Source organism: Trachypithecus francoisi, unplaced genomic scaffold, assembly GCF_009764315.1.
Source record: "Trachypithecus francoisi isolate TF-2019V2 unplaced genomic scaffold, Tfra_2.0 Lachesis_group4, whole genome shotgun sequence".
Classification (NCBI taxonomy): Eukaryota; Metazoa; Chordata; class Mammalia; order Primates; family Cercopithecidae; genus Trachypithecus; species Trachypithecus francoisi.
In genome coordinates, this window is record NW_022681469.1 from 134,770,133 (window position 1) to 134,795,162 (window position 25,030).

The following is a 25,030-nucleotide window of genomic DNA, read 5'->3' on the forward strand; positions in this document are numbered from 1 at the left end:
TAATCATTTGGCATTACTTTACCAGTACTTCTTCACAAAGAGATCCTAATTAAAAAGACCTATTTTTTAGTATAAGCAGTCTCTGGTGTGAGATGTGACCAGACCTCGGTAATGTGGGTAACTTTCCTATATCACGTTTCCATTGACATAGCTTAGGTTGTGTGGACCGTCATAGCAATTCTGGTCAGGCCAAACCATTGTAAAATATGATCCACATTTTATTCAAAATCTGTACAAAAAACAATTTACGTCTGAACTGTGAATGATAATTAGTATGGACAAGAATTGTTAATGTGTTCATAATAACTGTGAATCTTAATACATTAACCTATATAACTGTTATCTTTAAGAGCAAGTTGTATGTAATGTACTGAGCCATCTTGAGATTGAAAGCAGTGCTTCGATTCCTTGTTGGACTCTTACTCCATCTTTTGTGTGGCCTGCAAATTGACATGCAGACAATGGAGAGCTCATAAATGCTAGGGGAAGAAAAGATAACTTTAACCATAATTTATCAGTAATATGTAGAGATAATTCCTAAGAGGAAATAAGATCTGAGGAAATTACAGGAAATATTAAATCTGTGATTCTGTTTACGGTAGAAATGCCGACCAACAAATTCCAGCTGTTTCTCTGTGGGTTACAGAAGTGTCACAGGCCTGTTTATAGTTACTGAACTGTAGACTTGAGACTGGATCTTATGGAGCCTTGTTGGTTTGATTTGGATTTACTCAGATTTGTCCAAAGGGACATTTCCTATACGTAATGCATGTATGGAATGCACCCTGTACCAAGTTTTTGTTTCTAAAACTTCTCTAGTGTCTTCCCATTTCCTGCCAACAGTGTGCCTCCCCACAAATGTTAGTGTAGTTTTGTTTATTTAACACTTATATAGCACTTACTCGTACCATGCACTGTTCTGAACACTTTCAAAGTGCTAATTCATTTAACTTATCATAATAAGCTTATGAGGCAGGTACTATTTTTTAAACCAACACAAAAGTAAAAACCTTGAAGGACAAGAATAATAATTTTTGGAATTAAAATAGCTTCTATATGAAAAAGGTAATTAAAAGAGAAGCTATAGTCGAGGAGAAGAAATTTGAAATTTGTGTAACTGATAAAGGATTTGTTTCTAGACTAGTACAAAATTTCCTGTAAGTCCATAAGAAAAACAATTTCACCGAAAAAAAAAAGCAAGACAACCCTCAACACCTGATGACCTTTAGTCCCATGAAAAGATACTTAATTTCTCCAATTGTGGGAACTATAAATAACCATGAGCTGTACCATTCTCCCTCTATCAGACAATAACAAAAGTTGGTGAGAATATGGAGCATGGTGGAAGTAGTGAATGGCATCAATTATTTTAAAGTGCAATTGGGCAAAATCTAATACAGCTGAAAATGTGTCTGGTTTCTGACTGAGAGGCTCCACTTCTTTCTCTGTCTACTCTTAGGAAATCACTGATAAGTAAATGATATTTACTGTTACTATGCACTGTGCTAAGCAATTTACAACCATTATAATTTCCTTAGAACAAATGAGAAAATTGGAGCTCAGAGAAGTTAAGCGACTTGCCCATGGTCATAAAATTAGATTAGGTTAAGATTAAATGTCAGGCTTATGTTCCCAATGAATTTTATTTATTGATTTATTGATTATCTTCCATATAAGGCAGCAGTGTGTAGTGAGGTGGGCTATGGACCTGGAATGTAAAGACCTGAATGTGAATATCTTAGTCCTTCAATTTTTCATATTCCAAATAGGAAGCATTTGTCTTTTTCATAGCATTCTTGAAAGAATCAGTTCATAAAATCGTTGCCAATATTATGAGGCATTTTGTGACTATTGGGTGGATCAATGGTTAGTTGGGAAGAAGTCAGGAATGGGTAGAGCCCAGGCAACACTTCCAGTGCTCCCAAGTGGCCTTGGGGGCAGACAGTAGCTCAATTGCCAGTGGCCTAAGGGTGTTCCTATATGTTAGAGTTTGTTTGCATTTTTGTTAATATCTAGTGAGTCTATCCTACTGAATGAACCTAGAGAAATACCAGTTCAAGATCTCATCCCCAGCTAAGAGATTTGAGCCTTTAGGTCCAGACATTGCCCCATCTACGTCTTTAAGCCTCAGTTTCATCAATCATGAAGATCATAAAACTCATGTCATAGGAGGACTAGAAATAGTATATCTTGTGGTGCCTGGTACATACAAGGCTTCAGTTAGTATAGCATTAAGATGCTGTATTTTATATACCTACTCCCTTTTTAAGCCCTCTGTGGGACTGGTCTTTAGCAGCACATCACTCACAGAGCTTTGTGTGGTCTACTCTCATGAACTTCACCACCAGAAGTCAAGCAGTAGAAAGTGGTGATTAACACATGAGCATTGGACCCAAGATAGAATTTCTGCTTGGTGCATAATGTTTACATGAAATTAAAAGGTTACTTACACTTTCTAAACCTTGATTTGCTTATCTTTAAAGTGAATATAATGATGGTATTCATACTTACCCCATAGGATGTTGGAAGAATTAAGTGAAATAATGTGTACTAGTAAAATGTGCTTAGCACAGAACCTTGCACCTACTAAATGCTTAATAAATGGTTCATTTGAAAGAATGTTAATCTTAATTAGTGAAGGTTTTTATGAAGATCCTATTGATAATCGAGCTTGTGACTTTAACCCAAATCTATTCAAAGCTCATGTGTATTGTAGCACACTTCCTATGTTTGTTTGAAGACTTCCGGTAACCTGACTGCCTGTGAGTTTCCTATTACTAGTAATATTTTAAATATGCATTAGACAATTACTTTGAAGGAATGTAGAAAAGACTGGAATTTTATATTTTTATTTTTTCAAATATATGTCTCCGTCTATATATCTAGATATATAGGTATATATATCTATATACTTTTTTTTTTTTTTTTTTTTGAGACGGAGTCTCACTCTGTCGCCCAGGCTGGAGTGCAGTGGCCGGATCTCAGCTCACTGCAAGCTCCGCCTCCCGGGTTTATGCCATTCTCTCGCCTCAGCCTCCCGAGTAGCTGGGACTACAGGCGCCCGCCACATCGCCCGGCTAATTTTTTGTATTTTTTTAGTAGAGACGGGGTTTCACCATGTTAGCCAGGATGGTCTCGATCTCCTGACCTCGTGATCCGCCCGTCTCGGCCTCCCAAAGTGCTGGGATTACAGGCTTGAGCCACCGCGCCCGGCCTCTATATACATTTTTATTTTTATTTTTTCATTTTTTTGAGACACAGTCTTGCTCTTTCACCCAGGCTGGAATGCAGTGGCATGATCATGGCTCATTGCAGCCTCAACCTCTGAGGCTAAAATGATGTTCTCACTTCAGCCTCCCAAGTAGCTGGACCTGCAGGCACTCACCTCCATGCCTAGCTAATTTTTTTGCCAGGCTAGCCTCAAACGCCTAAGCTCAAGGGATCCTCCTGCCTTGGCCTCCCAAAGTGCCAGAATTACAGGCATGAGCCACTGTGCCTGGTCTCATGTATACCTAATTTGTGGAGGGTTTTTTAAATCATGAAGGGATTTTGAGTTTTGTCAAATTTTGTCAAATGCTTTTTCTGTATCAAGTGAAATGATTATTCTGTTAGTGTGATGTATCAGGTTTATTGACATACATAGGTTGAACCATCTTTGTATCGCTGGGATAATTGTTTTAGTATGCTGTTGAACTCCATTTGCTAGTATTTTGCTGAGGACTTTTGCATCTATGGTCATCAGGGATATTGGCCTGTAATTTTCTTTTACTGTTGTGTTTTTGTCTGGTTTTGGTATCAGAGTAATGCTGGCCTTGTAAAATGAGTTTGAAAATATTCTTTCCTCTTCAGTTTTTGGAAGAGTTTGAGAATAATCGTTGTTTGCTCTTTAACTGTTTCGTAGAATTTAGTTGTAAAACTATCAGGTCCTGGGCTCTTCTTTGATGGCAAACTTTTTTTACTGATATTGTTTCATTATAATTCAAGTGTGGTAGGTTGAGTATATTTAGGAATGTATCTGTTTCTTCCAGGTTATCCAATATGCTGGCACATGACTGTTCACAATAATCTCTCACGATCATTTGTATTTTGTGATATCAGTTGTAATGTCTTTTTAAATGTTTTTGGATTTTATTTATTTGAGTCTTCTTCTTTAAAAAACTTTAACCCCTCAATGATTTGTTGAGTTTGTTTATCTTTCTAAAAACCAGTTCTTTGTTTTGTTGCTTTTTAAATTTTTTTTGTAGTTCCTATTCATTTATTTCTGCTCTGATTTTTAATATTTCCATTGATTTATAATTTTGGGGTTAGTCTGTTTTTGCTTTCTTAGTTCCATGAGGTGTATTATTAGATTGTTTATTGTTAATCTTTTTACTTTTTGATGTAGACACTTACTGCTATAAAGTTCCCTCTTAGTACTGCTTTTGCTGTGTTTCATAGGTTTTAGTATGTTGTGTATACATTTATATTCACGTCAAGAAATTTTATAATTTTTCTTTTATTTTCTTCCTCCCCCTCCATTTTTTTTTTGTTTGTTTGTTTCAATAGAGATGAGGTCTTGCACTGCTTGCACTGTTGCCCAGGCTAGAATGCAGTGGTATAATCATAGCTTACTATAACCTCAAACTCCTGGGCTAAAGCTATCCTCCTGCCCCAGCCTCCTTGTACTATAAGCAAATTCTACAATTCTACCACACCTGTCTAACTTTTTTTTTTTTTTTTCCTGTAGAAATAGGGTCTCACTATGTTTCCCAGACTGGTCTTAACTCTTGACCTCAAGTGGTTCTTCTACCTTGGCCTCCCAAAGTGCTGCTTTTACAGAGTGAGCCACCATACCCAGCCCTAAAATTTTTCTTTTACTTTCTTCATTGACTGATTTATTGTTCAGGAGCATGTTATTTTATTTCCATTTGTGAATTTTCTGAAGTTCCTGCTATTACTGATATCTATTTTTATACTATTTTGATCAGAAAAGATAGTTCATATGATTTCAATATATATATATTTTTTGACGCAGAGTTTCACTGTTGTTGCCCATGCTGGAGTGCAATGTCATGATCTCGGCTCTCTGCAATCTCCACCACCCGGGTTCAAGTGATTCTTCTACCTCAGCCTTCCAGGTAGCTGGGATTACAGGCATATGCCACCACACCCAGCTATTTTTTTTTTTTTTTTTAGTAGGAAAGGGGTTTCACCATGTTTGCCAGGCTGGTCTTGAACTCCTGACCGCACGTGATCCGCCTGCCTCAGCCTCCCAAAGTGCTGGGATTACAGACGTGAGCCACCATGCCTGGCTCAATCTTAAATTTTTTGAGACTTGTTTTGTAGGCTAATGTATGATCCGTCCTAGAGAATATTTTACTTGTAGTAGAGAAGAATGTGTTGGATAGAATGTTCTACATATATATATATTTCCATTTGGCCTAGATCATTATTAAGTCTAATGTTTCCTTTTTGATTTTCTGTCTAGATGATATGTTTATTTTTTTAATGGCATATTAAAGTCTTTTACTACTGTCGTATTGCCGTTAATCTCTCCTTTTAGAACTATTCATATTTACTTTATATATTTAGGTGTTCTCATTTGGGTACATATATATTTACGATTGTCATGTCCTCTTGCTGAAGTGACTCCATTATTATTATATAATGTCCTTCTCTAGTGTCTTTACAATTTTTGCATTAAAGCCTTTTTTTTCTGAGCCTAGAAGCTCTTGCTCTCTTTTAGTTTTCAGGTGAGTGCAATGTATTTTTCCATTCCTTTACTTTCAGTCTATGAGTATCCTTAAAGACCAAGGGAGTCTCTTGTAGTCAGCATACTACAAGAGAATGAAAAGAAAAGCAACTGGTTTTTCTTTTTTTAAATTTTTATTTATTTATTTATTTTTCATTCATTCAACTACTCTGCTCTTTTTTATTTTGGAAGAATTTAATCCAACAAATTCAGTGTACTTATAGATAGGTAGGGAGTTAATACTGCCATTTCATTCATTGTTTTGTAGTTGTTCTGGAAATACTTTTTCTTTCCTTTCTCTCTTGCTGTCTGCCTTTGTGGTTAATTGATTTTATTTTCTAGTAGTATGTTTTAATTTCTTGTTTTCTACTTTATGTGTATTTTTTGTTTGTGAATACCATGAAGTTTACAAGAACGTATGATTTTTGTAATAGTTATAGCACATAACAATAGTTATAGCACATTATTGTAATTAATAACAATTTTTGATTGCAACAACAAAAAACTCTACATTTTCACTTCACTCCCTCTTCTCCACATGTTGAATTTTTGATGTCACAACATTCATCACATTACATTGCATATTTTTTAACAAATTATTGTAGTTGTTATTGTTTTTAATAGTTTTATCTTTTAACCTTCATTCTAAAGATATAAGTAATTTACACACCATCATTACCTTATGAGTATATTCTGAATTTGATTGTGTACTTACTTTTATCAGTGAGTTTTATACTTTCAGATTTTTTGTATTGCTCACTCATGTCCTTTTTGTTCAGCTCAAAGAACGGTCTTTAGCATTTCTGGTAAGGCAGGATGGATTTCCTTAGCTTTTACATGTCTAGAAAAGTCTTTATTTCTCCTTTATTTCTGAAGGATAGCATGCTGAGTACACTATTCCTGGTTAACAGTTATTTTCCTTCAATGTGTTAAATATATCATCTCACTCTGTTCTGATCTGTAAATGTTTCTGTTGAGAAATCTTCTGCCAGATGTATTGAAACTTGCTTATATGTCAATTGCTTCTTTTCTCTTGTTGCTTTCAGTATCCTCTTTATGGTTTTGATATTTGGCAGTTTGATTATAATATATATCTGGTTAGCCTGATTTTGATGACATCTGTTTGGAGATCTTTGATTTTTCTATACACAAATATTTGTCTTTCTCCAGGCTTGGGAGGTTTCTTGCTGTTATTTCTTTAAATGTGGTTGTACCCCTTTACCTTTCTCCACTCTCTTGGATGCCAATAACTGCTCTTTTAATGTGGTCTTATACATCCATTAAGCATTCTTCATTTTTTTTTCTTTTTTATCCACTGCCCATATATTTTCAAATAATCTAACTTTGAATTCACAGTTGTTTCTTCTACTTGATTAATTCTGCTTTTAATGTTCTCTATTGCAGTTTTTTTGGGGGGGAAGGGGTGTTCACATTATTTTCAGCTCCAGGATTTGGGGTTTTTTAAACATATTTTAATTTATCTGTTATGTTTCTCTCATATTTGTTTCTGTGTATTTTCTTTAAGTTCACTGAGCTTCCTTAAAACTGCTATTTTGGGCCAGATGTGGTGACTCATGCCTGTAATCCCAGCACTTTGGGAGGCCGAGGCAGGAGGATCACCTGAGGTCAAGAAATAGAGACCATCCTGGCCAATATGATGAAATCCCGTCTCTACTAAAAATACAAAAATTACCTGCGTGTGGTGGTGCACTCCTGTAGTCCCAGCTACTCGGGAGGCTGAGGCAAGAGAATCACTTGAACCCAGGAGGTCGAGGCTACAGTGAGCCAAGATCACAGCACTGCACTCCAGCCTGGTGACAGAGCGAGACTCCATCTCAAAAAAAAAAACAAACAAAAAATAAACAAACAAACAAAACACACACACACTCACAAACTGCTATTTTGAATACTTTGTCATTTCTATCTCTTCTAGATCAGTCCCCAGCACATTATTTTGTCCATTTGCTGATGTCATGTTTCCTTGATTGTTTTTGATCCTTGTGGTTGTGTTGTGATGCCTGTGAATTGAAGGAGATATTTGTTACAGTCCTCGCCATCTGGTTATGTCTAGTAATGTTACTCAACACTAAGCCTGTCCAGAAATCCTGAGTAGACCCTCTGTAGTGGTCCCAAAGCCTATGATCACTATAGCTATTGCAGCACTAGAAGGAGCTCTAAGCCCAGGACAGCCATGGCCAGTGCTAACCAGGCTTGAGTTCCTTGACTGATACAGTTGGTACAGAAGCTGTCTGGAATCAGTATGGGGAAGACTCAATGAGAGCAACAGCTTTGTTTGGAAGCTGGTCATGGGTTCAAGCCTGTGGCCTGTGTTTCCTGCAGCTAAATGTTGTTGGCTAGTTTCTCTTGTGTGGTACCTTCATTGGCCAGAATGCAGAGCAACCACCCAGGTTTGTATATTTGTTGCCATAAGCCCCAACCCTGTGCTTTGTTTCTCACTGAGCCTAGGTGGTCTAGCCCTACTGGTACACCCAAAATTTTTCATGAGTTCTTGGAATGTTGGGGAACCTGAATGTCTGCTTTGAGCTCCACTTTTCCCACTGCAGAAATTGTGAATGTAGGGCAGTTCGCTCTGTGTGGTACTATTTTGGCTGGGGAGAGAAGTGACATGGTCAGAGAATTGTTCTTCTTACCATTTTATTATAGTTTTTCTCAGTTTTGTGGTGCAATGGGGTGTCTCAGCCTCCCAAGTCCTTGAATATTCAGACTGGTCCTTTTGTCTGATGATAGTTACTGGTTGGATTTCTTTGTGGAGGAGTTAAGCTATAGAATGCCTATTCCTTCATCTTGCTGCTGTCACTCTAAAAGAATGGGTTTTTAAGGTCATTTGAATTCCTGAGATCTTATGACTCTGGAAAGTATAGGAAGTCCCTAAATTGAAACATGATGTTTGAAGCATTTATATGTTAGTCAGTTTTGAAATGTGATTTTTTTTCCCTAAGACATACTGCAAGATTTTCTGCAAGACATACAGAATTTAGAGACTAGTCTTAAGAGGTGCTGTGCTATTCCGTTTTAATCTAAGGGTGTCAAATTGTCTTCCTTCTCTCAATGTCTGGGTCTGATTAAACATAGTCTTTACAAGGTTTTAGGAGACAATTATGTACCACATTAATTCAAACTAATGTGACTGAGAGTCTCTTATTCTTTCCAAATCATCATCTATTCAGTCATTCAGCAAATATTGAGTACCAATTATCTTCTACTTACTGTGTAAATAGCAGTCAAGAAACAGTCTGTTTTAGTGTGAGAGAAGATAGTGGTACTGGGGAAGGAGACAGTCAAACAGACTTGAGATACACCTAACATCGGTGACGTTTTAGAAGGAGGAATATTGGAGGCAGTATGTTTTTAACCAGATATTGCTATAGTCTGGGTGTGCGGAATCAAGGGCCAGGACTGTGATAGTTACAGTGCGAATGGAGGAGTAGTTGATTCTATAAGGCAATTGTATCTAAGTTATAAGAAATGAATGAAAAGGAAGACGTTCCAGGTTTAGCCAAGGGTGTGAGTTCTGGCAAGTGAGGAATCCTAAGTTTATGAAGGAAATGGAAATCATAAAATCTTACATGGTCATGATATCATGGGGATGTTAATGCTTCTGCGTGGAATTATCCTATGGTATATAGAAAAAGGGAACTAGGGAAAGAAAGATCTGGGCTGGTAATATCGATTTAGGTGTTATCTGCATAGAGATGACAAGATGGCTTAGGTGAGTAAAGGGGAATGAAGAATATTGCACAAATGTCCAATAGAATAAAGCACAAATGTCCAAAGATGTTTTAGAGAACCAAGGGAGGGCCGGGTGTGGTGGCTCATGCCTGTAATCCCAGCACTTTGGGAGGCCGAGGCAGCAGGATCACTTGAGGTCAGGAGTTTGAGACCAGCCTGGCAAACATGGTGAAACCCCATCTCTACTAAAAATACAAAACTTAGCCAGGCGTGGTGGCAGGCACCTGTAATCCCAGCTATTTGGGAGGCTGAGGATGGAGAATTGCTTCAACCTGAGAGGCCAAGGTTGCAGTGAGCCGAGATTGCACCACTGAACTCCAGCTTGGGTGATAGAGCGAAACTCTGTCTCAAAAAAAAAAAAAAAAAAAAATCTAGGAAACCAAGGGAGAATGGTGTCACAAGACCTCCAGGTAGAATAGTTAACATCATCAAATACTACATAGGGATGTAGTATGACAACCATGAAAAGAATATTGGATTTGACAAATGATAGCTGGAGACCTTTAGAGACTGGGTAAGAAAAGGCATTCATGACCAAATCAGATTTCAGAGGCTTGGGAGTGATGGTGAATTGAAAACAGATAAATAAGAGTAATTAAAAGGATTGGAAATTTCTAGAAAACAATCTTTTTTTTTTAAAATGGGAACTTGTTTGTTATTGGTAATAATATGGAAGATACTACTGATCGGCAGATTTGGGATGCATCAGAGGCAAAGTGTATGTTGCCTCCTGTCAAGTTTCTCATCTACATCAGCCGTACATCTCCAGTATCATCTACATCAGTCCATTGTCTGCATTAGGGCTGAGTAGGTCAGTCCCCTGCCTAAAGACCTCTGTGAGTACAAGAAGAAATCCAATATTCTTAGCATAGCAAACAAGTTCCTTTGCATTTTGGTTCTAAACTCTCTGTCACATTTCATCTTCTGCCACTTGGGGCACAGGAGATTTCAGATTCTTTCCAAGTTAGATCTTTATACATATTGCTCTCTCTACCTGGAAGAGCCTTTCTCCCATCTTTCACATGTCTAATTCTAACTTGTCTGTCAGCACTCGGCTCAAATATCACCTTGTTTTTGAACCCTTTCCCGCATCCGTGGTTCCAGTGCAAGTCTCCCTCTTTGTTGAAGAAACAACCATAAGTTGTTTCTTCGTATCTTCGTTTCAGCATCCTGCACTGTAATTCCTCTCTTTTCAAAGCTGTGTTCTCCATTAGACTATATGAACTCTTAACACAGGGATTGTCTTTTTTATTGCAATCTCCATGGCAGAGGCAAAACAAAGTCTTGCTAAAAACATCGGGAATGAATGTGTAATAATGTAATAATATATACTGAGGTATATAAGATAGAAGTGAAGAAGCGTATTATTAGTGCAAAAAATGAAGTTTCACCTCTGCTCCTTCATTTTTTAGCTGTGACCGTATATAATGAATAAAATATGTGAAGCTATGCGTTCTGAATGTATTCTGCTACAGTCATTATGTGTTAGAACGTGGTTTTGGAGTTAAGCAGTCTCAGCTTTAAACATGACATCTGACTCTAAGACTCTAAAACCTGTATGAATTTGAGCAAGTTAATTTCTCTGAACCTGAGTTTCCTATTGGTCAAATGAGGATAATACCATATAGTGTGGTTGTGAAGATGAAATTGACAAAATATAGATTAAACAATTTAATAACCAGCATTTAGTTGTCACTAGTGTCACAATTATTTCCAACTCTCACCTTCATTGCTGAGATCTCTTATTGGTTTCTCTCTGGTGTTGTATTTGTCTCATTTGCAACTTTAATTCATTTTATAAAGAGAAGAATGTTTCGTTTCTTAAGTGGAATTTTGATGTTAGGAAATTTAACATCAGCTGTGCTTCACCTATCTAAATGATGCCATTTGATCCATAATACTCATTCCCAACATTAAGTGAATTAACAAAAATCTAGAATGAAATATATGTGTTGATTTAGTAAGTTGCCAGTTAGATTTGAATTGTTCGTGAGTCTCCAAATAATTTCCCAGTGAAGGCCCTAGCTTCACTTGCTAAGCTGGATCTGAGGACACCGTTTTTGTCTTATCTTCTGGAATCTATTGCCCTCAGTGATTTATTTATATCAGCTTTAAAAATTTTTTTAGCAGAATTTTTGTGGTTAATAAAAACATGTGCTTACAGCTTTTTGCATAAAGGATTCCACATCCGATTTAGATCAAGAGATAGATTTTTAGAAAAAAATGATGGATATGTCCTCTGAGAGCAGTGGAATGCAATGATGTTCTGTCTCTCTCTGATTGAGTTAATGGCATTTCAGAACCCTTCCACACCCACACCCACGCAAAGACACAAACAGTGGTCACAACTGCAGCTCCCGCAGTCTCATTTCCAGAGTGCATCCGTTGTTTTCCATAACATGAAATAAATCCCTCTTTTTTGCCCAGTGGTGAAAAGCTTATATAAATACTGAAACTTCAACTATTCCCCAGAGTTTTCTGTTGGCTAACCTGCAGCCATGGGTTGTTTGGATATTGACATGCATTTGCTGTGTAGATCTTTCAGGCCACTTTGGTGAGTCCAGTGGTGATAAATTCTGTTGTCTTGAAAATTTATCAGGCTAACTGTTTTAATGCTCCATATATGAAAACTTAAGTAATTGACGCCCTCATCGAAAAGGCTCCACGTTCAAAGTATCTCTTGTTCTTTCAGCATATATCATTCTGATGATATATATCTATATATATTTTAGGAAGCCTTGGCCAGGAGTTGACTCTAACATTCACTGTAAAGAAAGTAAGAATGTGAAGAATTGATGAGCCAAACATTTAACCTTGCATTGTTATTCCTATGAAAGATTTTTTAAAACTATATTCAGAAGTGAAGTATTTTATTATGTACTAAATAGGGGTAGTTAACATTACTGGGCTGAAATTAAAATGTATAATAAAAATTCCTTATCCATCGAATTGGAGAGAAAATGGAAGGCATATATTTAAAAACAAAATCAATACTTGGTGTATAGTGGGTAATCAGTAAATGAATGTGTGGATAGGATTGATTAGCTTCCTAGTGAAATATAATACTACCTTTATAAAAAAAGTTTATTATATCCTTAAGTAAAAACGTACATGATTGAACATCATTGTTCATATAGTAGCCTTATTTTGGAACATATATTTGTTCCATTTTTCCTTTTTATTTCTTGTTTTTCATTTCTTCTCTTACATAGCAATCAATTAAGTGTCCTTCAGTATTGAAACTATTCCTTTTTTTTTTTTTTTTTTGAGATGGAGTTTCGCTCTTGTTGCCCAGTCCTGGAGTGCGATGGTGCGACCTCGCTCACTGCAACGTCTGCCTCTCGGGTTCAAGGGATTCTCCTGTCTCAGCGTCCCAAGTAACTGGGATTACAGGCACTGGCCACCATGCCTGGCTAAATTTTTGTGTTTTTAGTAGAGACAGGGTTTCACCATTTTGGTCAGGCTGGTCTGGGTCTCCTGACCTCAGGTGGTCCACCCGCCTTTGCCTCCCAAAGTGCTGAGATTACAGGCGTGAGCCACCGCGCCTGGCTGAAGCTATTCCTATATATATATATATATATACATATATATATATATACACACACACACATATATATATATACATATATATATATATATTTTTAATGGTGAAAGAAGTAAATTTATCTAATACAGTTTCCTCTGGAGTCTGCAGATTTGAAGTTAATTCTAGCTATGTACAGGAGAACCGAAGGGAAGTCCATGAATATTCTACTATTAGTCTACGTTGGCTAGTATTTTAAAAATGTCTCTTTGGTTACCTAGATTATTAATTAAAACAGGTTTGACATTTTAATAATCAATAATTCTGAAAGTCTTCATTCATTAGAAACTAATTGTGTTGAGGTATCCCTATAGATCCAAGATTTTATTTCTGTGTTCACTGTTTTTACAGAGAAGAAATACCAAACAATAAATCTCATAAATGTGTTAGCTTCCCTTCCTTAAGACCTATTAGAGAAAATAAAGAAAATCCATATGCTTTTCTGTCTGTGAAGTCCAATTTTAAATTATATTAGAAATAAAACAGACAAAGGATTTGGATAAATTTGAGTTTTGTTGGCTGAACTGAAATATCACTCTTTGGATGTCTTGAGTTGTGCTGGTTAGTAAATCACAGTGTAAAGGTTGTTTGTAGGCCAATGGTTGTGACCGTTAATTTTTACATACTTTTCCCAAAGCTTTCTTAAAACAGTTACATTAGTATTTTGTTTGTTTGTTTGTTTTGAAGAATAATATATCAGTGCTTATCCTAACCTGATTTCTACTACCTGAGACCTAAAAGTCATATGGCCCAATGACTTCACGCTCAAAGTACAATGATATTATTATTATTAAATTCACAAATTGCTCAGAGAATTCATAGCAATAGAAATAGGAAGAATTACATCTGTAAATGATGGATTTTTAAACACTAGCACCTGGGTGGCTGCTCTTATCCATACAGGGCCACTCAAGTCATTTCATACAGACAACCTTCTCTCAAATGAAGTGTAAAGAAAGACTAGGAAACATATTTTTGTCACTATTGCTTGCTTCGAAGGAGGGCCACATGATAGAAGAGGCTGTGTTACATTCCTTCCTATGTTAAAAAAATTTATCCTTGTTTGTCTTAGGTTTGAAGAAGAACTGACCAGCAAGTGGTTACATCTTTTTGAAGGCAGTGGAGTCCCGTATGGCCCAATCAACAACATGAAGAATGTATTTGCAGAACCTCAGGTTTGTTTTGAACATTTGCCTCTCTTTTCTGTCCAGATTGACTTATATCAAGGTACCTTTGCCATTGATTTCGAGCTTAAGTCACACAATGTGATATTTCACCATTATATTAAAATTGTTTGTGGGTCTGAGATAAAAAGAACCAGAACTTAGAAGTGGCTGTCCATAAGCATACTTATGTCTGTGTTAGATTTAATATACTGTATTTCTTCATTAGCCACTACATGAAGTTTCTGTGGCCAGGGTATTTAATTTTCCTGAAAAACAGAAATATACACAGTTGAGATATTGGGTTCGGGTACTCAGAGACTATTCTTTGTAGGAAGAAATATGAGAACTTTCATAGTTACAGTCTACTTCTGATCATATGATTATCTTAAAATGTACAGAGCAAATCGTATTTAATTCTGCAAATGAGAGGACTTTGTTTGCTTTGATGAATATGTGTTATTTGTGAGGCATAAATTTTACACAGATAGATATTTATGCTCTACATTGCTTATCACGCTCCTTTTTGGGGTCCAGGAACAGGGTCACCTGAAAATATATTTACTTTATAACATTGTTCAAGTGATTATTTTTAGATGATGTGAAAATAATGTTTTGATTTTATTACTTCAATCAGTATAACTACATGCAGTTTACCATTTCTCAAATTCATCCGTTAATCCCCAAAAGTAGAGGAACTCCATTTTAAAGCTTTCATTGTGATTATTCAACTGTCTTGTCAGTTTCCAACGTTCAAAGCTATGGGGTATATTTTCCTGGATTCTTTATATTTATATAGTGGCGGGTGTTTCTTAGAAATAAATTGCTGAAGATAGAATACACCTTTTGAGGGAGGAGACCTTTGTTGGAAAACCTTTGGTGCCTTTTATCTTACATGAATATTTGCTTTAAAGAAAATTGAAATATTTTAAATTTAATGGTTACTACATTTACTGGAGAAAAAAAGTGAACGAATTCAGAAATTCTGCTTGTGCTATTTTTCTGCCAAGCTTGTGAGTATGGCAACTCTTTGTTCATGTTAAAACATTGGTCAATAAGTATCTGAGATAAAGGGGCCCATTTGGTGTGTACTATGTGAATTCATTTGAAGGGGACCCCACACCATCAGTGGGTGAATGCCTGGTGATTCTTTACAAGGAGGTAGCATTGTGCACACTCTGAATGTAGTAGACCAGGGGACTGTTTTTCTCACTTCGTAACTTTGAGTGAGGCCAAGCCATCATTTGAAGCTGCTGTGTATGGAGGTGTGTGTAGAACTTCATGTTTACCTCAGTTTGAGGGTACATTCCTCTGGAGATATTTCATAAGAGTTTCTCCATCATCATTTCTATTGCTGCATCTGTGTTTTATCAGAGACGAAGACACCAAAGCAAAGAATTATTTTAAATAATTATATTTTTAAAAAATATATTAAGTATATTCTAACACTACCTATTTTTTAGGCTTTGATAAACAAAGATTTATAATCCCACCCACTATCTTAAAATAATTCACTTTATTGGCTAGTTCAAAGTGAATATAGGATAATTAGAATTTTTATACCTAATTTTCTCTTGTGGTTCAATGTAAGTACTTTAATCTTTGCATGTCAATTCTTTTGGAACTACAAAAATTTGTTATTGGTCTATGGCATATTTTCAGTCATTAGCCTACTTTCCAAAATGGAGAACATTTATATTACCTAAGTCAACATACCAGCTTTTCATACTATTACAAATGTCTCTACTGCCCTTTGCACAAATTTGTGTAAAACAGATTATTTTTGAAAACCCTCAACATGACATCTAACTGTGATGACTTAGTTCATTCATTTATTCAACACACTTATGATATATCCAGTGCTTGTGACTTAGCAGAAATTCAGTACACAATGTGTACCTGCTATTTAAGTCCATTTTGAATGTATTTATCAGAAAGGTAGGGGTTAATGAGTTGGTTAACTCTGGAATGTGCAAGTTTTCCAAATAATCAAGTTGCTCCTCTGCAGTCCCCCCTCCCCTTTTTAAAATCCTCCCCACCATTACTATCATGTTGTGTACTGCTGAGTGAGGCCGAGAAGCTCTATCTTCAGGGCTGGTTGGAAAACCCTTGGTAATCTGAGGGAACTCAGTGCAACATAATGGTTAAGACCATGGAGTCAAAATTGATGGGAAGTTTATTATAAACTTCTAGACTTTAGTTTTCTTATATGTAAAATGGCGAAATGGCATCTGAGATACTGTTTACGAAGGGAACAGCACAGGGATTGTGAGATTGTAAATAGCCAATGCCTAGTAGTAGCTGTGGTTATGATGGTGCCCTTTAAGGTTATATTCTTGTTTAACTTCTTTTACTTGTCTTTGTATAGTGGATGGAGGAAAATCCAGTGTAGCTTTGGGGATGGGGATCATTAAGTTAAGCTTGCACTCTGCTATCCTTTTATAAAAATATATCTGCAAACCCTATGCCAAGAAGAGAACTTCCCTTCCTCATTTCTGATGATTGAAAATCCTTTTATTTTTCATTTTCCATAAAAGTTTTTTCTAAGTATGATTTCCTTTTAAGGTATCCTCCCTTGTTTTGCCTCTGATGAGCTGTAGAGTTTCTTGGCCCTGGGTGCGTGGAAACGGCCACTTCTGTTCAGATGTGGGAACACACCGCTGGCGCATGTGGCCCACTCTCCATGTGCGCTGTGCCAGCACAGCTGCTAGTTCAACTGAAAATTGCTTTGGGTGAAGTACAAGGCCTGGAACATGGCGTAGGAATGGAGACTTTGATAAAGTGAAAAGGGGTATGTCTAATAACAACAACAAAAGCCAGGATTGGGAGACTCAAGTAACGGCAGAAAAATTTGAGTGCCTACTTCTCAAGTTAGACCATTAACAGCATTTCATCTGTAGTTTGAACTTGGAGACAACAAAAATGTACTTGATGGTAGAAACTATTTCTAGCCTAACAATTTCATCATAGTCTCATGGATTGAGGTAACTTGATTTTTCGATTCAACCAAAACAGCAGATGATTTTTTTTTCTTGGATAAATGAGAGATTGTCTACCTTTTATCCTCTGATTATATGTGACAGGCCTTTGCACAGTTAAAGTGATCCTACAGGCATCCACTGTTAAGTCAATCAAGAATACCGCAGGCTGGGTGTAGGGGGATTGGTCTGCATTTACTGAAAGTTCTGAGAAGTTTTTATTCAGAACCCTTAGAGTGGGAGTTTTACTGTCTTTCTCTCTCAATGACAAATTATCTGTGGAAAGCTCTGTGCATTATAGAAGTATAATATAGATTATCTGCATATAGATTTTAATAGCCAGTCATTTTTCGAAGTGCTTTCTTAAAATATCTTCTTTTAATCAAGCCAAGATTGTGCAGTACATTAAAGGGATTCTTAAAAAGTTTCAAAAACTTACTAGATGACCTCAGTATGGTCCTATTTAACATACCCTTGGGAACATGTGCATGAAATACATTGTGGTTTGAGGGCTTCCAACCCAAACAAACTTAAAAGAAAATGCAGCTTTTAATAGAAACTATTCAAATTCCTGCAAACATAGGTATATATCTTACCACTGAGAGGGATTAAAAGCATCACTGTCTACACTGGGAATCAAAAGGGAATGTGCCATTCTGCTTTTAGGCTTTGCTTAAGACTGTATATTTGGTGATTCTAGCATATCACCATCTTTGATTAAACTGCTCAATTAAAAACTGTGAGTGATTGAAGCCTCTGATTAGTGTTTTTCTTTGTCATTGATGCCATGACCTGAGGGTAGGGAAGAGAGGGTGAAAGGTGTCACAAAACTGGTGTTATTTAATAGAGTCTTCACATTTGTACCACACAAGTTGAATATATCAGGTGTAAGACATCACCCTGAAGCATCACTTCTGAGAACTATTGGGAGGAAAATATCAGAACTATTGAAATATCACAGCTGGCCCTGATTTTAACTAGTGCCAAACACCTGCAGGCTCTAAAAGGATACCAAAACAAAACCCCACCCCGTGGCAGCAAGCCATTCCTTAACAACCCTTTCTTAACTTTGCATCACCATCAAAATTAATTTAACATTTTTCTCCAGAAACCTTATTCTTCCTGTCCCAGAAGGCCATTACAACCCCTTTAGCAAATCTTTCGTATGGGATGAATATGTCATAGAAACAGAGTGAAGTCTTGAAATATTTGATGGCTGAAAATTATCTGTTTTCATTTCATTATTTGTATAAGCTTTTGAAACTGGAGGGTTTATTAATCTCTAGACTAACTCATATTATCTCAGTGATTTTGTTTTAGCACATTTTGGCAAAATATCTGAGCATCTTATTTTTTAAAAAAGGCCAATAGTCATATAGTAAACATCAGAAGCACCCCCAAAATACAGTTATTTTTTAAGACCTTTCTACCACACAGACGTGCTTGTGCACGCATGCACACACACACACACACAAACACACCCACACTCACTTCTGATGCATTTTAAAGATCACCTTTCAAATGACATTAGTTAATATTTCTTTAAATGCAGTTTCATAACCCTCAGAGGGTTATACAAGTCAAGCACAATTATATTCTTGTTTCTAATACTTATGGGAAATACATATATACAGTGGTCTTTGCAACTGGAAAACTGTTGATAAAGATCTGATGTAAAATAGTAGGTCTGGAAATAATTCCTAGCAGGCAAGGACATAAAAACATAAATTTTTTTTTTTTGAGGCGGAGTCTCGCTCTGTCGCCCGGACTGGAGTGCAGTGGCCGGATCTCAGCTCACTGCAAGCTCCGTCTCCCGGGTTTACGCCATTCTCCTGCCTCAGCCTCCCGAGTAGCTGGGACTACAGGCGCCCGCCACCTCGCCCGGCTAGTTTTTTTTTTTGTATTTTTAGTAGAGACGGGGTTTCACCGTGTTAGCCAGGATGGTCTCGATCTCCTGACCTCGTGATCCGCCCGTCTCGGCCTCCCAAAGTGCTGGGATTACAGGCTTGAGCCACTGCGCCCGGCCTAAAAACATAAATTTTATGTGTGTCTCCGAATATACATAACACATTTAACTGATGTACAAATTTAGATACACCATATTTGTGTGTTTGTTTTATCATCCCTGTAATATTTTAAATATTTGAAGAAATAATGTATTTCTGATGTAGGTGATTAAATAAAATAAAAATGGAGAGTTTAAGCTCCCAGTTTTATATTAATATATAAAGTATAAGGCAATTGTGTACAGTTTTATCTTGTTGATTTGAGAAAATTATCCTATTGCAAAAAACTTCCTGTGTTATTATTTAAGAGGAAATGTTAAAATGTCGAATAAGAATCAAGGACTTAGTACAACATTACTGGCATTTTATGTTCTTTTTCTTCTACATACCTATGAAATTTGGACACTTTTTTATGGACATAATGTCTTTAAGCTATAACACACAGAGGCAAAGGGGATCATAATCATTTTTTCATTCACTCATCCCTTCCTTCATTCAGTAAATCATCATTGATATCTGCTATGTGTATGGTCTTGTGTTTGGTATTTGGCAAGGAGTGGTATGATGGTAGAAAGTGAATCAAGAGGACAAAGCTGTCAAAGTTTCAAGGATTTTGCAGGTTAGGTTAAAGTAGAAAGTGTTCAGTGTCACAGAAGAGTTACACATAAATGCTCTGAGCGTTTCTAATAGCAAGAAATAACAGGCATAAAACTTGGGGTTTTCTTGTTTAATGATGTAACAAAGATTTTTAAAATCTGACAAAAAATTTTAAAATGTCTTAAGCATATTTGCCCCAGAACTCTTTATCCTTTCAAATGCCTTTTGTAATTAGTTTATTCTATTATTAATAAATTTCTCCTCAATGATTAAGAAGAAGATAAGGGAGGGTTTCAGCTTTTGCTATTTAGCAATTTTGAAATTATTTGTAACCTTGATACATAAAATATATTTTGATGTCTTATAACATTATTCTTTCTCTGCTTGCTCTCTTTCTCTCGCATGTCCTATAGTTTATTCATCAAGCTCCACATATGTACTTCATATTTTCTGATCACTTCTATAATATTTCAGAGTGGAAATATATAGTACAATAATTGACTTTTACTAAACTTTGAATTTGCAAGCCAAAGACATAATTGTTTTAATTTGTAAAAAATTAAAACAAGAAAACTGAATTAACACTATTTGGGGGCATTTTGCAACCCAGAATAAAGAGTAATTAGTACCAGCTAATTTTTGAAAACAGTTTAACACAGTGCTGCAAACCGTATTTATAATTTAAATTGTGTAGTGGGCAAATTTTAAAAATAAAATAGCAAAATTAATATTAATAGCAAAATGTATAATTTTAATTATATATTTTACTTAACTTAAAATATTCAAAATATTAATGCAATTAAAATTAAAGGAGAACATTAATGAAACATTTTAAATATTTTGCTAAGTCTTTGAAATCCGTTGTGCATTTTATGCTTATAGCACTTATTGCAGACTAGCCTAATTTCAAGTACTCAGTAGCCACATGTGGCTAGTGGCTGCAGTGTTGGTGGGATCAAGCTAACCAATTATAAAAATATGTGGGAGTTTGTTCTTCACTTTATTCTCCAGCTTTGCTCACTTTTTAGTTATTTTAATTTTCATTTGTTAGCCTCCAACTAAACTTAACATATAATTTTAGACTTAATATCATCATAGTATTTGCTTTGAAGGCATAATAATTTCATCTTTTAAAAGTCCTATATGGAGTACGTAATTAGCATGCATTCTACTACGCATTTCTTTTTGGCAACCTCCTACATTTATATTGGAAGGAAAAGCTTTTACTCAAACAAATGATTTCTATAGTAACAAAATGAAAACATGTAATAAGTTAGCAACTATCTTTTCTCATACAAATAATGTCAGATTTTAGGGCTTTCAGGCTTGGTTTTTTTTGAGGGAGTTGAAAAGAAAAATCCAAGGACTAGATACAGAAAAGTGTTAATATTAACCTTGATTGAGAGACATAAAAGATTTGAATATATGTAGAAACATAGTCATTCATGGCTGCAAACACCAAATATTGTTAAGGTATCAATTATTCCCAGATTACTTATTGCTTTAATATAATTGCAGTCAAAGTCCTGGTAGAATATTTTTCTAAATTTTTTTAGCAGGTGGTTTTTCAAGTCTACCTGAAGAAAACATGTGGACAAGAATAGCAAATATTTTGTTTGTTTAAATGTAAGTAATGAGAAGGAAGCAAGCATTATCATACATAATTAAATATATTCCAAAACCACAATAATGGGGCTAGCAGAAAATAAAGAGATAGATCAATGAAACGTAAAGAAAAACTTTAAAACATGCATAGAGATTTGGTATATGATAAAAATAGCATGACAAATAAGAGGAGAAGGGGAGACATTTTCTGTTTGAAATAAAGGAAATTAACTGTTACTTTTCTCTTAAAATTATATCTATGCTTTCTGCCGAGATTACAGAGGTTTCAGAGTTTACTGTAGGCTATTTTTAACTGAAAGAAAGTATTCATGAAAATCAGTTAGATTTTAAGAAAAGGAAAGGTTTTCTAAGCATCAGTGCAGTAGAAGATGTCAGAAAGAAAAGAAATTGATAAATTTGGTTAGTAAAAGTGAAAACCTATAAAGCACATATCGTTATGATAAAAATACAAAGTTTAGTTACAGAGCAATATAAAGTTACTGCAATGAATATGACCAAATGCTGTTATAGCCTAAATATCTAAAGAGCTCTTAGAAACAATAGAAAACACTAAAATTTCCAAGAGAATAATGGGCAAAAGACATAAGATACCACTTTGTACAAACTCAGAAAATCCAAAGAGTCAATAAACATATAAAATGAAGGTCAACTTTGCTAACCATAAATAGAAAGATACGTTGGTCAAAGAGTACAAACTTTCAAAGATAAAACCTTTCATTTATAAAGGTACTTATAACATGAGTAAGTTCTGGAGACTTAAAGTACAGTGTAGTGACTATAGTTAAGGAAAAAATATTTTTTACCTCAAATTTATTGGGAGAATAGATCTTTTTTTTAAACAACAACAACAACAACAACAAGGTTTTGCTGTGTCTCCCAGGCTGTAGTGCATGGATAATTTTGTTTATTTTTTTGGTTTTTTGTAGAAATGAGATCTCACTATGGTGCCCAGGCTAGTTTCAGCCTCTGGCCTCTGCCTGTACTCCTGCCTCAGCCTTCCAAAGTGCTGGGCTTATGTACCGGGCCAAGAATAGATTTTTTTTTTTTTCTTTGAACAGTGCCTTGGTTTGTTGCCCTGGCTGGAGTGCACTGACACAATCTCGGCTCACTGCAACCTCTGCCTCCCACGCTCAGGCAACTCTCATGCCTCAGCCTCCCCAGTAGCTGGGATTAGAAGGGCACGCCACAACATCCGCTAATTTTTGTATTTTTAGCAGAGACGGAGTTTTGCCATGTTGGCCAGGCTGGTCTCGAACTCGTGGCCTCAAGTGATCCACACACCTTAGCCTCCCAGAGTGCTGAGGTAACAGGCATGAGCCACCATGCCCGGCCTAGATCTAGTTGTCTCAGTACCATTGTTGAAAAGACTTTTTTTCTAGTGAATTTTCATGTCAATTAACCTTGCTCAAAAGTTATTCACCATTAATATACACAGATTATTTTTTCTTGATTATTTAGGAATGTCTTGTTTAGTATCCACTGTTTTGTATTTCCCAAACTTTCTAATGCTAATTTCTAATATCACTTGTTGTGTTTGAAAACATACTTTGTGTGATTTCAGCTCTTTTATATTCATTGAGTCTTGTTATGTCCTAGCATGTAATCCATTTTGTAGAATATTTCATGCATTTTTGGAAGAATGTGTATTCTGTTGGAATATTTTATGGATGTCTATTAGGTCCCTTTGTCTGTGTTATCAGTATGAAGGTCTCTCTAATTCTAGTAACATTTTTGTTTTAGTATCTATTTTCTGATATTAGTGTAGCCACTCTATTCTCTTTCGTGGTGGTTGATTATATTATACATCCTTTTATTTTCAGCCTGTTTGTGACTTTGATTCTAAAGTATGTCTCATGCAGATGGTAGATAGATGGATCCTGTTTTTTTCTTTAATTCAATCTGAAAATATCTACCTTTTGATTAGGTTATTAAAGCCATTCATAATGTTTTGATTGATAGGATGGATTTACATCTGCCATTTTGCTTTCTGTTTTCTATGTGTCTTATGTCTTTCTAACCCCTCTGCTCCAACTTTATTGCCTTCTTTTGTACTAAGCGGGTATTTTCCAGCGTACGATTTTAATCCCCTTAAGAATTTTTTAAGTAATGTTTTTGAGTTATTTTCTTATTGCTTTATCTAAGCCTTGTAATATGCATCTCAGTTTATCAAAATTGACTTCAGTTTTGTACTGATTTAATTATAACGTGCTATATACTAAACAAGTGCTACACACTTCCTTTTTGTACGTGTGTGCATATATACATATAAAACACATCTATGTATATTAAAAACTCAACAATATACTCATAGTATTAGATGTATTTAATATTATATCTTATGTAATGCTAAATCTTTTATGGAAGCTGGTGAAAGAAATAAGAGCAAGTCTATATTGATAGTATTTGTTATAGTAGTGTTTTTGTTAACCGTATCTTATTCTTACTTTCTTGCTATTGATTTGAGTTATTAAATGTTATCTTTCTCTTAATTGCTCCCCAGAAAGACCTGTATTTCTTTTAACAATATATTTCAATATAGCTTTTTGCTCTTACAGTGAATGTGTAATTGTTGTCAAATATATTACATTTATATATGTTAAGAGCCTAACAGTACACTTATGTACATATTGTTTATTGAAATTGCTTTTTAAATCAATCAAGAGAAGAAATATTCAACTGTATTGTTTTGTGAAATTGCATACATGATTACTTTTACTGGTGCTCTCTCTTTTTTTATGTGTGTGTGGATTCAATGTGTTGATGATATTAGTTACTTTTACCCTAAAAGATGTTTTTTTGGTGTTCATTTTAATGTAAGTCTACTAACAACATGAATTTTTTTTTCCACGTTTTTGTTGATCTGAGATTGTCTTTAGTTTGCCATCTTTTTTGAAAAATATTTTCCTGGCTATGATTCTTGTTTGACAGTTTCTTCCTTTGAACACTTTGAATATGTCATTCCACTGCCTTCTGACTTCCATTGTGTTTGATAATAAGTAATGTGTTAATCTTACTAGATTCACTTGAGTGTAATGTATCGTTTTTATTTTGCTCCTTTGTTCAAGGACAAAAGATTTCCTCTGTCTTTGAACATTTTTAGTATGATATGTCTGGATATTTGTGGTTCTATTAACAGTTAATCTACTTTGTGTTCATTCAGCTTCTTGGATGTATTGATTATACAATTGATATATTTGAGTTCGTTGAGGTTCTTGGATTTTTTTCATAAAATCTGAATAGTTTTCAGCCATTTTTTCTTTAATTTTTAAAAATTCTTTTTTCTTCTAGTACGCCCATTATACATATGTTCTTCTTTTTTTTTATGTTTCATATTTCTCTACGACTCTGTTTATTTTTCTCCTATCTTTTTTGTCTGTGTTCTGCAGATTGCTTATCTCTATTAATCTATCTTTAAGTTTGCTGATTCTTCCTCCTGCCAGTTCAAATTTGTGGTTGAACTCCTCAAGTACATTTTTCATTTCAGTTATTGTACTTTTGGACTCCAGAATTTCTACTTGGTTCCTTTTAAAAACTTGAATAATTTTTACCTCTTTATTGATATTATCTCCTTTAGGAGACAGTGTCAACATACTTTG

General features: G+C 35.4%; 1 protein-coding gene across 4 annotated transcripts in view; it reads left to right on the forward strand.

The window, feature by feature from the left end:
• The window catches only part of SUGCT (succinyl-CoA:glutarate-CoA transferase), a 738,264-nt gene that overhangs the window by 344,048 nt on the left and 369,186 nt on the right, over positions 1-25,030 (forward strand). For 3 of the 4 annotated variants that reach the window (XM_033193764.1, XM_033193766.1, XM_033193767.1), the window contains one exon: positions 14,137-14,239. In XM_033193764.1, coding sequence (XP_033049655.1) covers positions 14,137-14,239 — 103 coding nt within the window. Of the gene's footprint in view, positions 1-14,136; positions 14,240-16,792; positions 17,292-25,030 lie in introns of those variants that run through there. The other variant, XM_033193765.1, reaches the window with a different exon arrangement.